Source organism: Caretta caretta, chromosome 5 (genome assembly GCF_965140235.1).
Source record: "Caretta caretta isolate rCarCar2 chromosome 5, rCarCar1.hap1, whole genome shotgun sequence".
Taxonomy (NCBI): Eukaryota; Metazoa; Chordata; order Testudines; family Cheloniidae; genus Caretta; species Caretta caretta.
In genome coordinates, this window is record NC_134210.1 from 76,794,305 (window position 1) to 76,811,579 (window position 17,275).

General features: G+C 37.3%; 1 protein-coding gene across 3 annotated transcripts in view; it reads left to right on the forward strand.

Annotated features, from left to right (window-relative positions):
* Positions 1 to 17,275, forward strand: part of HSD17B4 (hydroxysteroid 17-beta dehydrogenase 4) — a 124,326-nt gene that overhangs the window by 51,422 nt on the left and 55,629 nt on the right. For all 3 annotated transcript variants that reach the window (XM_048850825.2, XM_048850827.2, XM_048850826.2), the window contains 4 exons: positions 1,729 to 1,780; positions 5,551 to 5,622; positions 7,281 to 7,384; positions 14,206 to 14,271. In XM_048850825.2, coding sequence (XP_048706782.1) covers positions 1,729 to 1,780; positions 5,551 to 5,622; positions 7,281 to 7,384; positions 14,206 to 14,271 — 294 coding nt within the window. The remainder of the gene's footprint in view (positions 1 to 1,728; positions 1,781 to 5,550; positions 5,623 to 7,280; positions 7,385 to 14,205; positions 14,272 to 17,275) is intronic.

Below are 17,275 nucleotides of genomic sequence, written 5' to 3' on the forward strand. Positions count from 1 at the left end.
AAAGAAAGTTGTATAAATGACTGTGTTGTTTTAGTCACAATCCTGCCACCCCATGAATTTTTTCATAGCTGTCTTGACGTCAAACTCTGAAGTTTCCTTTAAAAAGCCAACAAACAAAATCCAAACACCAGATGGCCAAACCCATAATATTATGTATGTATTGAACCAGAATCACTGCTGCTGCCTTTTGTTGACTGCACATGAGATGCGCTGTTGTGTTTGTGAGAAGCTAAGGAAAAAAGATAGTGCTCCACAAAACAGAGGGATGCCTCTTCAAAAGGTTGTAGTGTCTATTATTCTTACCATGTTCCACACATAGGCTATGGCAAGAAGAGCAACATATCAACATCCGCATCCTGGGAATGGTGGTATAGAGTGAAATATTATTCTCCCTCTCTCCTTGGTCCCATACATTAAAGTAAATTACAGTCAAAAGGCTCTCCCCTGCGTGTTGTTTGTCTTCAAATTCCCTGCATTACAAATCTGAGTGGTTGTTACCCATTCAAAGCACTGAATTGTAAATAGGATATTTGTTAAAGCATTTTTTAAAAGGTTTACTTCTACACCTGAACTATTTTTTAAAGTAATTTTAAACCTAGGAACTTGGTGTTATTCAGTGAAATCACATAGCTTAGCATGAAATCTGCCGCAGTACAGAAGGCATTTTAAATAGTGTTTACTCTAATTGAAAATCTGTAATAGATGCTCGAGGAGTGAATGAACAGTTAATCATAACTGTTTGGTGCTGGATGTTATGAAAAATGGACTCCACTTCAGAAGTTTTGTCAATGATTAAAAGGATAGCATAAATATGCTGGAAATATTTTAACATTTACTTAAAATTTAGAAAATCTGAAATTTTCCCTGCTGTCCATCTCATTGACGTTCTCTTTTGAATGCACTTTCTTTTAAGATGATTTCTGAGGTTAGAAAAGAAGTTCTGCAGCTTGGAATGTCCACATTTTTAAGTAATGGGAAATTCTTAGAACACTTGTAAATTGATGTGTGTAGGCTCGTGCTAACTGATTTATTCTGTTGTTGATGCATGATGAGGTAGACGACAGAAATTAACCTGGCAATAAAATTGCCCATATTTATATTTTTGGTGGCTTCTTCCTAATTTGAATCTTAGAAAAATAGAAATGTAGGACTGTAAGGGATCTGAAAAGATCAAGTCCATCTGCCTTTGCAGGATTAAGTATACATAGACAATCCCTGACTGGTGTTTGCTAACCTATTCTTAAAAACCTCCAAGGATAGGGATTCACCACCTCCTTTATGTAACCTGTTACAGTACTGAACTATCCTTGTAGTTAGCAAGTTTTCCTTAATATCCAACCATGCTCAGTATATACCATGAAAATACTGTATGATTGTAAGTCAGGACTGATTGTGAAAGGCTGATTGATTTCAGGCTGTTACCAACAACTTCCAAGGATGAGTGTGTCAAAGTAATTCCTACACTCAAAGTAACATAACAAAACATTCTGAAATAATGCACTCATGTCAATTTCTACTGGTATTTTATAGCCTTGTTGCAGCGAAAAATATCCAGGTGTGGAAAGAACTGGATATAATTTCTCACTTCTCTTTATTTTATAGCAATATGTTTTCATTCTGAACACATTTCCAAAATATCTGTAGCTACATATTTGCTTATGACAGGGACGGGGGAAGTGGTGGCAAATGATACTGATCATCACTATAGTGTTGCTTATCTTTACACAGCTACTGCATGGTGAGCAATATCTGGAGTTGTATAAACCACTGCCAACCTCAGGTCAGTCCTTTACTCTGATGGTTTCATATTCACCATGCCAGCACTTCACTTTTCTTTTGTATCAGCATTACATATGGAAATATGGATACATTGTTTTGAACTGGTTTCTGTTGCAAATTGTACTCTGTATTTTGTGTGTGTGGCTTTATCATACTGGTGTTGGAACTTTCCAATTAGATATATATTAAAAAAAAAATCTGATCAGATGGTGCTTTTTTTTTTTTGTCTAACTACTATAGTTTATATTTGTTGTTGGTATACTTAGTAAAAACAAGGTACCGATTGGCTTTCTGCTGAGCTGTCTGAAAAAGAATATTCAGTTGCTCACTAAACATAAATTAGTGTGCCTTCACATTGTGGTGTATATAGCTCATGATCAACTCATTAACTAGAGGTATTGTTAATTACCACTGGGAGTTGATATAATAAATTGTCAAAATATTTTTCCAGAAACTGTACTTTGTTACATTGTTTACATCCTAGTGTCTGTGAGACTTAAAGAATGAAATCAACTCAGTATGTTTTAATTTTAGAAAGACAAGCTGAGTGAGGGAATATATTTTATTGGGCAAATTCTGTTGGTGAGAGCGAGAAGTTTTTGACTTTAAAGAGATGTGAACAAAGACACACTTATCCCTGGTCTTCAAAATTTTCATTGAAAAATATATTGGTTAATTAGGGTCTATGTCCAAAGAGATTATATATTCATGTTTTATAAAACTTCACTAATTACAAAGATAAGAACAACCATATTGGGTTAGACCATTGGTCCATTTAGCCCAATATCCTGTTTTCCGACAGTGGCCAATGCCAGGTGCTTCAGAGGGAATGAACAGAACAGGCTATTATCAAGTGATCCACCCCCTATCGTCCACTCTCAGCTTCTGGCAAACAGAGACTAGGGACACTCAGAGCATGGTTTTGCATTCCTGCCCATCCTGCTTAATAGTCATTGATCTGCCTATACTCCATGAACTTATCTAGTTCGTTTTTTGAACCCTGTTATAATTTTGGCCTTCACAGCATCTCTGGCAAAGAGTTCCACAGGTTGACTGTGTGTTGTGTGAAGAAGAACTTCCTTTTGTTTGTTTTAAACCTGCTGCCTATTAATTTATTTGGGTGACCCGTAGTTCTTGTGTTATGTGAAGGAGTAAATAACACTTCCTTATTCACTTTCTCCACACTATTCATGGTTTTATAGCCCTCTATCATATTCCATATGGAAGTTGTTCCATACCCCTAATCATTTTTGTTGCCCTTCACTGTACCTTTTTCAATTCCAGTACTGGTTGCCAGAATATATGTGAATTTATTTGTAAAGTGGTTTTGAGAAATTCTTCAGAGAAAGAGATGAGAGCAAGTGGGGAAGAAACCAAATAAACCATGGAAAAACTAGTTCTTTTCTTCTGAGAGTGAAAGGAAGCACCTGAGCTCTTTATTGCTTGCAAGAAAGATGGCATGCTTTCCATTAATTGACAGGAATCTGTGAATAAGATCATATTGTTCAGGCTGATATTTAAGTTGTTTGCAGATCTGTCAACCGATTTAAAACAATAACAAAAAATAGAATATCATATTGCATAGGATACTGGCCACCAATTCCTCTCTTGGATTTTCTCCATGACTTGCTGTTGGTTTGAAGATGTCTTAAGAACTTTCAGAAGGCAATTCCTCATTCCTCATACCTCATTCCTGACCTTTAATAATGCATATTATGGCATAGACCTGTATGTAAAAATAGATATATATTTTTTATTGTTGAAAAGGAAGAATTTTCATTTGCCTCCCTAGAGGTCTCAAAGTGTAAAATATTCAGGATAAGAACACCAGAGACATTTGTTTGAGAGAAGCTTGGCTTCAGTATTCAAAGTTGTGCTGAAAATCTTGTATTTTATAACTTTGAGTGATAAGAAAGCTTGTGATGGTTAAGAGCCCAATTCTTTGAACATTTTGGGTTTAATAATTGAAAATGGACTGTGTTAAAAGGGTTTACTGGGGGGAAAAAAGCCCCTAGCCTGGTAAAGGCTAAACATTTTAACTAGAACTTTTTGTAATACTTGATAGTTAGGGTGGTGTTGCTGATTCAGAAGCTCTTTTAATTGTATTTTATAATTATATTCAGTGACACGAGAAGACAGCAAACCGAACACTTTCCTGCTATTTGACATTCAGCGTTACTAGTTGTCGTGGAATATGATAGGTAATATTGGTCCACGTGTAGTGTTAGCATTCTGGATAAAGAAAGAGGACATAAGAAATGGCTAAATAAATACTCTGCGTTTTCTGCACCAAATAATTAGTATATGTGATACAACTTGTCGACATTCTCTAGGAGAAGACTCTTTGCAAATTAAAGAGAAGTAGTGGGAGATTTAATATGAAGTACAAAACTTTGACTATAGAGAGCCATTAATTTTTCAAGTTTTGTAAATAGTTCCTTTTGGGAAGTGGACCTGCTGTAGGGGCTGAGAGAAACAGTATATTTTGTGTGTATTCAGAAGTGTCTACTTTTGATCCACTATATTTTGCACTTATATGGCACCTACAATCTATATGTGCTTCATCAGCATGCTTTGCCTTAAAGGTCAGTCAATCAACTTGCAACCTATTTCATTTCGAAACAGGTGTTGGCAGTGGTTTCAGGTGCTATTTTTGCTCCTCAGTGACCTGCCAGTTTCTGTGGTTTTATAATTAAATTTTCTTATCTTTCACAAAACATAATTTGTTTTCCCTCCCGTTCTGTTTGTGTGAAACTCAGAGGAAAGAAAAGTATTCGTAATATGGGGAAACAATTTAATTAACTTTACACAAAATGCATCAAGAAGAAAAATAGAAAAAAGCAGTTAAATTGTTTCTCTCTATCAATTATAATTTTAACCTTTATTGTTAAAAATAAGAGGTGAAATATTTTTAGACCAAAGCATGGTTTTCAATGGGGCATAGTAAGCCTCACAATAGTCCTTTGCAGTATATGCCTGTTTCTCTTCCTTGGCACACCTAGCCAGATCTCTTGTTTTTGGCAGGATGTGTCTAAGGGTTCTACTGGGAAAAGACATATGAATAAGCTTCAACAGTTATTGTTGTGAAATTAATGAGCCAGTCTCAACCTTGAGAGGTTCATAAATATTCCAGACATGATGGCACCTTAACTTCTGGTAGACACTTATGGCTTGTCTACATGATGAGTTAGTGCACAGGAAGCCAGGATGTGAATGTACCGTGTGCTAGCTTTGCCATGTGGACTCTGTTACTGCGCACTAAAAGTTTCTTAGTGCACTTTGATGTATTGCTGCTTGAAATAGAAGTATGTCAGAGTGCACTATGGAACTTTTAGTGCGTGATAGCATGGTTTATATGGCAAATTAGTACATTGTAGGTTCACATCCTAGTTTGCCACAAGCTAACTCACCATTTAAGTAAGCCTTAAAGCCTCAATCTGGCAACTGTCTCCATCCAGGCAGATGCCTCTCAGACTCAGTGGGGCTCTGAGTGGACATAGGAGTCAGTTACAGGATTGGGGTCTAAACATATATCTGTTTACTGTTAACTGTGAATGAACATTTTAAATAAAAACCTCACCTGCGTTGTATTAATGTATTACAAATAAATTACTTATAATGTATATGTTCTAAAACTTGGCTTGTGTAGATTACAAAGCTGGGAATATTTGTCATGAGCTTTGCTAAAATACTCCTGCAAAATTCATGTTGTATTGTAATTTCAGACCTTTGTATTACAAGATATGTGTTTTCCTATTCTCTCTCTTTCAGGACTGCTAACTTCAGAATCAACTATTGCTGATATCCTTGACAAAGGCTCAGGAGCACTTATTCTCTTAGATGGTAACCATATTGTAATTTATTAAAGAGAGACAATCAAAGCGGACAGTCTCAAAATTTAACCTATGCTAACAATAACTCTGAGCCTAAAATCAGTTAAAATTCTTAGGGTCTGTGCCACGTGGTCCAGTGACTGCTGAGAAATGTACTAATTCGCAATCACATGCATGTTGTCCTGTTCTTTGGAATAGATAGGGTACTGAAATTAAGAATATCCTTTTTGAGAGAACGTTGACAGAAGATTCAGTAGTGTTCCTGAGCAGAGAGACGGTGCTGAATACACAAACAGAACAAAGCTATTACTTCTAATACATAGTATTATCTGAAGTTGGTTAGCTTGAACTGTTTCTCTTAAAAAGCTGTGTGTGTGTGAAACCCAACATCTAATTAAATTGACTGTCAACTTGAATTTTATGAAAGGACATCCTTTAAGTTATATGTCCTGAAATGTTTTTATTCTCTTTTGTTAATTTTTTTTCTGTTTTTGCATTAATTTAGTGGGCCCAAGGAGTCCATAACTTGTATTTTTCTTTCACAAAATATATGGGTCTTGATTTCTAGTGACATGGTTATGGTATAACATGACTGTTCAAGTTTTAGAATGAGACTAATAGGGAATGAACCACCAAATTTTTTGAGGTAGTGTACTGTTTAGATTTCGCCATGAACCCTTTAAAATTTTTCCCTACTGTTTCCTCAAAACCTCCAAATAATACTACTAACTCCTGAGCTCTGCCCTTCCTGTTTCTTACCAGTTAATGGCTCAGTCTGGCGAAAAGCTAACTGCTCTCCAACTTAATCTTTCTAGCTTTTCTTTACTTCCACATAGGAACAATTGAAAAGCCAAGGTTTGGGCCCATTAGAAGTTTATCCAAACCAGTCTGTCTATTTCTGTAACAGACCTAAAGGTTCTGGTGTAGGTCATTAAAGGTTAGCTGCTTATGGGAGAAACTAGGCGCCCAGTATAAGTGGATGTGGTGCACTACTGGCAATAAGTTTAAGTATGAATGCCTGTCTGTGTCCTAATGGAATAATAAGTGATAATAAATTGGAAATAGAGAGATTTCTGTTTCACTTCAGTAACTATAAATACTTCAAGTTCAACAAAATCAAAAGTGACTTTAACAAAAAGAAAACCAAGTGACCTTAAATTAAATCTTCCTTTGGGGCTGCTTTTTCCACATACAATATTAGTGCTGCTTTGTTGTGTATGAGGTTGTGAATGTGTTTTTGCACCAGGGATTGTTAATGGCTTCTAATAAATCACTTTTTATGGCATAGTTCTATAGTATTTAAATAAATGGCTAATGATGTGTGAAATGTTGAAATAAACATTAATTTTAGCACTTTGTGTGTTGTCAACCATTTTTTTAGCACTTGGTATGTCATCAGTATTTTGATAGCTCGTTTTTTCATTTTAATACTTTTGTGTAAAGAGCATCTGTAATAGCATAGTTTTAAACAGGACATTAATCTTCACTTGTTAGGAAATTATTTATGACAGTGCTATTCAAAAGTGAGGACATTGTCCCCTAACTTGTGAAGATGAATACTAGCATATATAAAACAAAGCTATTCAGTGTCCATTGGCTCTGAGAGGGGTCAGTGTTAGCAGTATTCAAAAAAGAGAATATAACCTCTCATTTTATATTGTCTTCCAGTTCATACCTACTGTGGAAAGGATCTGTTGTGCTATAATCAATTCTCTCTGTTTATTGTTGGAGCTGGAGGATTTGGTGGAAAACGAACATCAGAAAAGGCGAAGGTAAATTTTAAATGTATTTCAAATGAAATAACTATTGTCTTTCACTGAATATAATATAAGAAAAATAATTAGTATATTGATTAGGGATGATCAGTTAGCTTGGGAATGACACAGCAGAAGACAGACACAAGCAGATTCTGAACAGTCTTCCAGGACGGAATTGCCTGAGCAGAACAGGCTGAGGTGGCTGATTAGAGTAGGAGAAGCTGTTTCATAGTTGCAATCTAAGCTGATCTTTACTTTGAGGTCTATGAACTTAGGCTGCAGGTCATCTTCTGAGGGAATCATCTGTTCACTAGCCAAGCTGGCAACAGTTATGTGGACCTCAGAGTATGATGTAGGTCAGTGGGTCTCAAACTTATTTGATTGTGCCCCCCTTCTTTATGTCTGTAGTAGTTTATGCTCCCCTGCCCCCCGCCACACAAGTTCATACACCAGTAATCATAAATCAACATGCAACTCTCACTAAATATTGAAAACAGTAAGGCATTGATTCAAACAGAGCCATTTAAGTATATAGGGTAAAATTATACGAAAGTGCACAACGTTTCTCACCTTGGGGTCCCACTCAAAAGGGGGGGGGTCACAAGCCTATTATAGGGGGTCACAGTATTGTCACACTTACCTCTGCACTACTTTCAGAGTTGAGTGGCTGGACAGTGGTGGCTGCTGGCTGGGTGCCTAGCTCTGAAGACAGCGCTGTTGCCAGCAGCAATGCAGAAGTAAGGGTGGCATGGAATATGCAACTGTATGAACACATCTGCAAAGTTTGCTCTTTATGCCTTGACCAACCCACAAAAAAATGTGTGATTTGTCCATAATTTAAGTAGATGCCCCCCTACTGATCTGTCTGAAGGAATCAGTTTTGCTAGTTATTCATTGCTGTGAGTAAAGTGTGCGCAGTGGATTTTTTTCCCCTAAAGCTTCTCACACCCACCCCCAGATTACATTCCACAACCCCTCAGTTTGAGAACCTCTGGTGTCAGCCAATCTTAATTTAAACATTGTGTAGCACTTTTGTGATTGCCTCACATCTTTTGTTTGGTTGCCCCCATGTGACTTGATTACATTCTCCCTAACTAGAAGGAGGGGTGCAGAGTTCTTTGCTAGAAGCTGAAGGAAAATGTTTATTTGTTTACATACTTTCCTTTTGATCTGTCAACTCTTTGGAAATTTCTGAAGTCTCTGTATTAATATCTAGGGCAGCAAAAGCCTTGCAGAACATCTAAAGTCAATCCTGTGTGAAGATCTTTTTTTTTTTTTAGTCTCTTTGTATTAGATTCTGAGAGCTCAACCTCTCCTGTAGACCAGCTTGAAGAGCAGGATTTCTGGCTACTAATTTTTTCTCTTTTTACAAGTAGCACAGAGATTTAGATGCCTCCAGAGGCTTTTTCACTGTTCTTTCCTTTATTGTTGGTTTATACAGAATCTTCTTGAATCAGGGGGGTCCTGGTTGTTTTATGTCCTGTGCAAAATTTATGCTTTGTCATTTTATCATCCTATCACTTGAATATATACCTATGTTCCACTTTCAAATGCTTTTATTTACTACAGGAAAAAAATTGAGCCATTTTTTGAATGCAGATGGTAATACCACACAATTAACTACCCCCATAGGAGTAGTCCCATTGTTACTCATGTGCTTAAGACTTTACAAATTTATCCCTTTAGTGTATACTTGGTACCATATACTTCACAAATTCTTTCAGTTAAAGGAAGTATTTTGAATCTTTCTTCTTGTAATTGTAATGACAAAAATCTAGACTTTAATGGCCTTCAGTGTAGTTTTGCACCTCAGTGCATGCACACAGAATCAGTTGTGGGCAGGGAGAATACAAAACAATAAATGTTGATTTTGATTAATGTAATCTTGACTTCATATGATCTTTGCCCCACAGTACGTGATTTCTTGTGTAATTATATTCTGAATGTTTTTAATGTGTGCATGTTTAGTGAAAAATGAAATTCCCAGCTGAGGAGCTTTCAAACAAGTGGTGTTCCTCCTGTTTAAAATGGCTTGTGGAACATGCTATTCATGGAAAAAACCTCTAGATGTAGCTCTGTTTCTAAACTGATGCAGTTATGTGTGTGTGATTTCAGAAGCAGAAGCAGAAAAAGAAAGAAATAATATTGGCTTTCTCTACTCACTCCCTGGATTATTATCTAGAGTGAAACTCTAGCATCTTGGGCGGTAGTTGGCAAGTGACATATAATGGCATAGTGAGGTTTATTGTATATGTGCCCTAAATGCAAGTCCAAATGCATAAAGCAGCTATTCACCTAAATGAGAGGAAAAACACGGCATGTAAATAGGAAATGGTAAGGAGGACAGTTAGCACAATAGGACTCTTCTCCAGATCGGGGCCTTTAGGCAGTACTGTAAGACAAGTAATAATACATAATAATCTTGTGGGCTTTGTCATGTTGTAGGCACAGCACCATATAAGATAATTTATTTTCAGTTTGTGATGGTGCGCCTATGCTTGTACATCCATAGTCCCATGTGGACTGCTTTCTGAGATATTAGTTCAACTTCAAAGACGTAAATTGACCAGCTAAAAAAAGCTTTTTGTTTTTAGATGTGCACTTAAATCTCTATCCACTGTGTTCAGATTTCTTAACCTCAAATCTTGAGGTATACCGAACCACAGAAGATCTGGAGTGAGGCTTTCTCCAAATATATCATATGCTTATAAAGAGAAAATTGACGAATCACTCTTGTTTTACATAGGGGCACAACTCTTCAACGTCTGCTTGACAAATTTAACAGAACACTTTATCATCATAAAGCTGATTTCAATGAGACTATCTGTATAAACACAGCACCCAAAAGAGCTGTTACTAAAATCAGTAGTGGTGGTATTAGTGGCCCAGCTCAACATTCGTGGACTTTTTTGTCTAACATGGGACTTATAACAAACACACAGGCCCATTAGAAATGAAATAATAAATTGAAAACCTTCTGGGACAAAAATTATCGACTAAAATCATATAGTACTGATAGTTGTTTAGGAAGTAGTGGTGGTATTTAGTTTTCTTATGTTAACATTGAGAAAATTTTTCTTTGTTAATGTCACACTGATGTAGTCTTGTCTGTATGTGATCCTCATACATCGCAACAAATTAATAAATTGTTGTCCTTAGTTTCACTAAACGAAGAAATAAATCCTTTCTCCTTGAGGCTTTTTAACATACAGGGAAATCCAGATGAGGATAGAATATAACTTTTCCCTGGATGGTTTTTAATTTTTTATCTAATTCCTTATAGGGCTATGTATTTGCTACAAACACCATGTCCTACAAGATATCGGGGAGTTGCCAAATATGAAAATTGTAGGAAAATGTCTGGTAACGCAATAATGTTAAACGTAGTCTCAGCTATTGGTGATCTAGATATAAAGGTAGGATGTGCAGGATTATAGCAGAGTACTGAGAGACTGACTCATGAGTTCTGTTCTAAACTCTGCCTCTGGATTTACTGTAATTTTTGTCAAGTCTTTCAATCGCTGTACCTCAGTACTCTAAAATCAGTATTATAATATCTAGCACAGAGTTTTTGATTGTAATGTGTGGTATATGCTTAGACCTAGAGTGTGATAAGTGATTTGATTTAATTTTTAACATATATAAAACATGAAAAGAATGCCTATTCCAGATTCTAGGTACTCCAGTGATAGTTAATTCTATTGTATTTTTATGTTGAGACACAAACAGGAATAGTAAATCAAACAGCCTTTCTCCACACACAAGAATCTAGTCCCAAATCATATACTTCCCCACTTCAGTTCCTAAAAAATATGAATCCCTCCCAAATTAAAATCTACAACTTAATCTCCCTAAACATTAGCCCTGTCCAAATAGAAGGGCTTGACAGTGTATCCCTTAGGTTGCCCACAAATTTCAGGCAGTTTCAGACCAGAGATGGTAGTGAATTTCTAAGTTAGGGGTCTTCATACAGAACACATTGCGAGCAGCTCCTTCTGCCATGTATTAAAGGAGCTGGAGCTTGAGCACCTCCTTTCATCTAAAGCAGTGTTGAATGGTCGGAGTGGTGAGGTCTTTCGCAGGTCTCAAGCCAGTTAAGGCTTAATAAGACAGAACTAGTATCTTTACCTCCAGATGGAAATCCACAGACAGGCCATGCAAATTCTGGAGCAGTGCTATCAAGTATTCATAGCAAAATTCACTGTGTTTATCAAGTGGCCACCCCTTCCTGTGCCATCTTCAGTTTCTGAGTTAATTTAAGAAGTAGCTCCATTGTCGTGTTCTGAAGTGGCAAAGGTGTGGATGATTCTAGTAAGGCCTGTGCCCGAGAAATGGGATCACAAACTTTTGTGCAGACACAGACTGAGGAAAGTCACTCTGTTCATTGCTATATGATTGTTTAGCAGCAGCTGGGAATATAAGACCCCTGAATTTTGAACTCTTCTGACACGCAGCTAAGGTGTTTCCTCTGTCAGATGGGGCTGAGATGATCTTTGCCATTTCCTCCAATTGCCCCTACTGACCTGTTAACAGTCTCAAACAGCTAGCTCTCATCCATGCCCCAATCACTACCCTACACTCAGCCTCTTGCTATGGCTCATGCAATATATGTGTTACCAGCATACTGAAAATACTTAATCCCATGGCACCTCACAAACCCTGCATTGACCCTATGTACACATTAACAGAAAGAGAAGCCAGCTCTTGGGACAGAAAAGCAATTACACAAAACTATCCTCTGCCTTATCTCTTTCCTCTCAGGTCTGAAAGCAAGTAAATAACACTTATTCTATGTAGCCTAGTGGACAGCACAATTGGCTGGGAGTTAGGAGACCTGTGTTATAGTCCCGGCTCTGCCACTAGCCTGCCAGTGATTTTAAACAAGTCACTTTAATCTCTGTGCTTCAGTTTCCCCATATGTGAAATTGGGAAGATGCTGAGCTCCTGTAAAGCACTTTGAGGTCTACAGATGAGGACCATGTAAGTGCTAGGTGGTAACATTACTATTTATTCAGTTAGAAACTAATAGTTCTAATATTGTTAGGCTACCTAGTCTTTAGCCAGGAGAAGTTCTTCTAGCACACCCAGATCCTTAGGGATTAGTGCCAGCCTAAACTCAAACAGAAGGGAGTACAGAAGTTAAGTCCAAGATCTTGCTCTTCCATGGGAGTGGAAAGCTCTATATGAATTGGAGGAATTTCCCCCTCCATAATCACACTGTTTCTTCCTTAGGGGTGAAGGAGCGCTTGAATCAGTTCATGGGAGAGGAGAGCACAGATAAAGCAGGTTGTCCATAGCACAGACTCTTTGCTGTTTGAGATTTTGTAGATGTTTTGGTGGCAAAGAATCCTCTGTCTTAATTGCTTCCTGTACCGGCTCAGTACACTGTAGCTAGTATTACTAGCATTTGAACATCAGATCAAACTTCAAATGTGATTTTCAGTATTTTGCAATTTTTATTAAAGCATTTTCTTTTAATTCTGCTTCTGTTGGGGGATGAGCAGATTTAGGATCAAGGCCAGAATCCATCCAGCCATAGTGCTTCTTACAATGGTAAATAAATATGTCTTGCTCGTTCCCACACCAAATGTTTCACCAGTGTTTGCCAATGAATTCCCCATTAGCCTAGCGGTGGGAGTCTCACTTTCTTATCTAGGCTTCTGAATCGAAGCAAGGCAAAACATTGCATACTATGCTACTGTGTCAACACTTTAATTCAGTGTATCTCCCATTCCTTCCTGGGATAATATACACACGCTAGCACTAATTAGGATATCTGCTGTGGAAAGTGAGCAGGTAACTTCATACCATCTAATGGGTTAAACTAGCATTCATTCTCTTTAGTGCAATGATATACTGTAGAACTGACTTGCTATTGGTAAAACTCAGAAATTATATCTACCCTTGTAAATACTTTCTTTTTGTGGGTTTTCAAGAATAAATTTCAGCTGCTTGAATAGTTTTCAACTGGTTGCTATATTTTTGCTCCATACAGATCAGCCGTTTAAGATGGAGTCTGACGGACTGTCATGTTGAGTTTACAGTTTATATAATCAAAAAACCAAAGCTTGTTTCAAGTGATAGGGTTCAAAATGCAGCTTGTAATTGGGAGGATAAAGAATAAAAGGTCAGAGGCTTTGAAAGACTAAGATAAGGTCCAGAGTCATTCATATAGCATACTTTTTCAAATGTTGGTTAAGCTTTTGTTATAAGGCAGTATTTAAATACTTTTTTTTTTTTTTTTGGTTTGGATTCAGTTTATGGTCCAAAATATTAACCTTGGTTTTGATAGGTTTCAAAGTTGGAACAAACCGGGGAAAGTGTTAGTTTGAGGAGAAACTAATAACCTTCTTTCTTGAGCTTTATTTATTTTTAATTTAGTTTGGAAGAAATGTCTTTAAAATGGTCTGCTGTATGAGTGTAAACCAGATTTAATGCTTCAGGATCAATAATCACTTTATAGCTTGCTGTGTGTTGCCTTAAAATTGTTGTTAGAGCAGATATTTGTCTTAATGGAGTGATTGTCAGTTACTCTTATTGGCTTTCGTAAAATGATGCAAGACCCTGGAATGTACAATGTTAAAAGAGCAGTGTTGTTTTGCAGTGACAAATTTGTGGCAAAAATGTATTGATGTTGTATGTTTAAAGAGAATCTTCATGCAAACTTTTTTGAGCTTGTTGGAAATTTTTTCTCCTTATCCTTAAACACGTTTTAACCCCCACCCCTGGGAAATCATTGTTTTTAGTTCTCTTTAAACATGTCTGATTATGGTTTTAGGGTGGGTAAAGGAGAGTGATTCTTTTGCATTTAAATATTGTTCCATTTTTCCATTCAGGTAACAGTGAACCCACCTAATAGAACACCTGATGCTGTACTTTCTGATGTCACTACAGTTGATCAGGTAAAGTTTTACTTTTTTAAGGAAGGAAAGTTTCTTTATCAGATTTACTTGGGGAAATCTCCTAGCCCCGTCCTCCTTATTTTTAATAAATTCTCTATTTTCACTAAAATAAAGTTTATTAAGTGTTCTGCTTTGGAATATCATAACTGTTGTATTTAAACTTTTATGTATGATGTTCTTTGCTTTTGTAAGCCTTATAATCTTATCAGGTTTTTCTAATGTAAAAATGCTATCTAATGGGAAGGAGGCTAAAATGATTAGCATGTCATGTTGCATTTGTGAAAAATAATTTTAATTAGAATAGGAACTTTTGAAAACTTGTAACAGTGCCCGTGCATGACAAGATATGGAACAAAGTAACAGTGGTGGTTCAGAACACAGCGGTGCTGAGTGACGCAGTCAAAATGTTATTAATGTTTTATAAAACATACACTCATTTTAACCTCTGGTTGCATATGTAGAAATTAAAAACAAAAACAGTGAGCCTTACATGCTGACAAATGTCAGTCCAGTTCCACTTCCCTCTGCCAAGATCCACACTTTTAATTCTTCAAGTACAATCACTCCCCCACAGCAAAAGCCTGAATAAATAGATGAGTCTTACATCATTTTTTTAAGGTCAACAGTTAATAAAACAAATTCAGAAGCTACCAGCAGTCCATCAAGAGAGCTTTGGGTGAAATTATCAAAAGTGTCTAAGTACTTTTAGTCCCTTTTGGAGCCGAAGTTCCATTGACTATCAATAGAACGCTGGCTCCTAAGTGCTTATGTTAGTTTTTGAAAATGGGAGCAAGCTCTTAAGTGGCTTCAATGCGTTTGAAAATTTTACCTGTTTTTTTCTAAATGTTTAACGTTAGGGACTGTTAGCAAAAAGACCCCAGCTGATCTTGCTACTCAGCCATCATGCTGGAGCCAAGGGAGGGAGGCATTTTCTGCAAGTTAGGATTCAAACTATGTATGGCTAAATATAAACACCTTGAAGTACGCTCAGAAGGCAACTGCAAGCCAGCTCCATTTTCCAAGAATTGGTGTGGCATTCAGCACTCTGGTAATGGGTCCTGTTAAGTGAGAACTGTCACAATTGTAGGGCTAGATGCTTCTGTTTTCTGGTTTCTGAATTCACTCCCTCAGGCGTCAGACCTCATGTCCTTACCTCTTCTGGGGTGGAATACCTTTATTTTCCCACTCCTAGACTGGGCCCTGAGCTATAGTGCCCTGTGTCTCAACCATGCTTACCCAAACTGTCTGACTTAGTTTGGCACCTGTGGTAGTCCCTGTCAGGAGTCTATGACTAGTGGTGAATAGAGTCACCCAAAGCCTTCATAAATCAAAGCATGGTTTCACCGAAACAGTAGGAACAAAACATGACATAAGAGAAAAAAGGATTTGAGAACAATAAATAGTTCACACATGTCTGTCTGACATATATCCCCACCATCTTGTGATGGTGATCCAGGCAGGCCTAGCTTCTTCAGAAATCCCCAGCCAGTGTGACAGTTGGTCCAGCTCCCAGATAACATCCTTTCCCCTAGACTGAGTGTGTTGCTTTTTATCCAGCAGAGTTCTTTTTTCTTCTCAGTTCCCAGATGTTTTGGTTCTGCCAATCAACAACCAGCTTGGTGGGCCCAGTATTAAGTTGAGTCAGTCTCTTCAGGGCCAGTGGCTCTCCCATTGTCCTGTAATAGCCCTCAGGTGTGTGTTGAAGTCATTGTTTGGCTTTCCCATTTGTTTCCCAATAAGCTTGCTGATTTAGCCTAGTATAGTCATACAGTAAACATAATAATAACTGAGTTGATATACAGTTTTAATAAATTATTACAGAACAGATGCACATCTCTCACAAGGACCCATTTGAACTTTTATTGAAGTCAATAGACTCTGAATATCTTCAGTGGGAGTTGCATTAGGTCCTAAATTGGTAACTACTCAGTATTGAACATTGAGAAGACTTCAAGGGTTGTTCTCTAGACAACAAAGAGACAAATAACTTTGGCAAAGTCCATGTCTAAGTGTTACACTATACAAAGCACACGGGATCTTTTATAAGAGAGAAGGCAAATACGCCATATTTATTCAAAATACAACAGTTAGCATATGCTTTTCAGTCACACACACATACACATCATGCACACAGTCCTGCCAGTTGATGTTTTTATAGTTACCAGTCTGTTGTAGCTCAAGTCAATCTAATGGCCAGTCAGATTGAACACGAGTGGGGAGCTGGGCTCTGTCGGTTGCGATCCAATGCTCCGAGGTTTTGGCAGGACTAAACCCAGAGTTTCATGGCAAAACACCCCAGCTTTATACTTGTAAATTCCCATTTGAGTCCATGCATTTTGCAATGTCATCCTGTAATCATTAGTCCTTAAGTGGTGGTAATCTTGGGATTTTCCAAATGTTATCATTTGATGGTTATTGTATATTTGTTGTCTTGCCTTCGGGCGTGGTTGACTCACCTCTGAGGCTGTCAATGCTGTTAACATGTTTAGCATCGGATACAATGGATGTTTTCTGATTGTCTCTTGGTGTTTCCAAGTTTCTCACTTTTTCTTGACCATCTGGATATTTGTGATGGCTTTCACACCTTATCTTTTCATGATGGCTGCATTCCTCATTCACACAAACAATCTCTCGCAGAGAAGACAGCAGTATTTTATATTCAGCAGAATACATTGTAAATTAAACTTCAGTAAATCTTGTGGTCAAAACCGTTTACATTGTGGCTCAGGCCTTTAACATTCCTTTAATCTAATTAACATAGACACAATACAAGATCCTGTCTTTTACTCACTAAACCTTAAACCAAAGAAATGACTAGAGGGAAGTTTACAATGCATATAGGAAACAAGATCCCAGTCTCAGACGGTCATTCTGTTATTCAAAAAGGTGGCTGGTAGAATTAATTCAAAGTTTACATCAATTCTTATTGTACAAATATAAAATCCTGTCCCTGCACAAGATGGAGAGAGGTTGCAACTTTTACCTATATGCAGATGCAGATAAA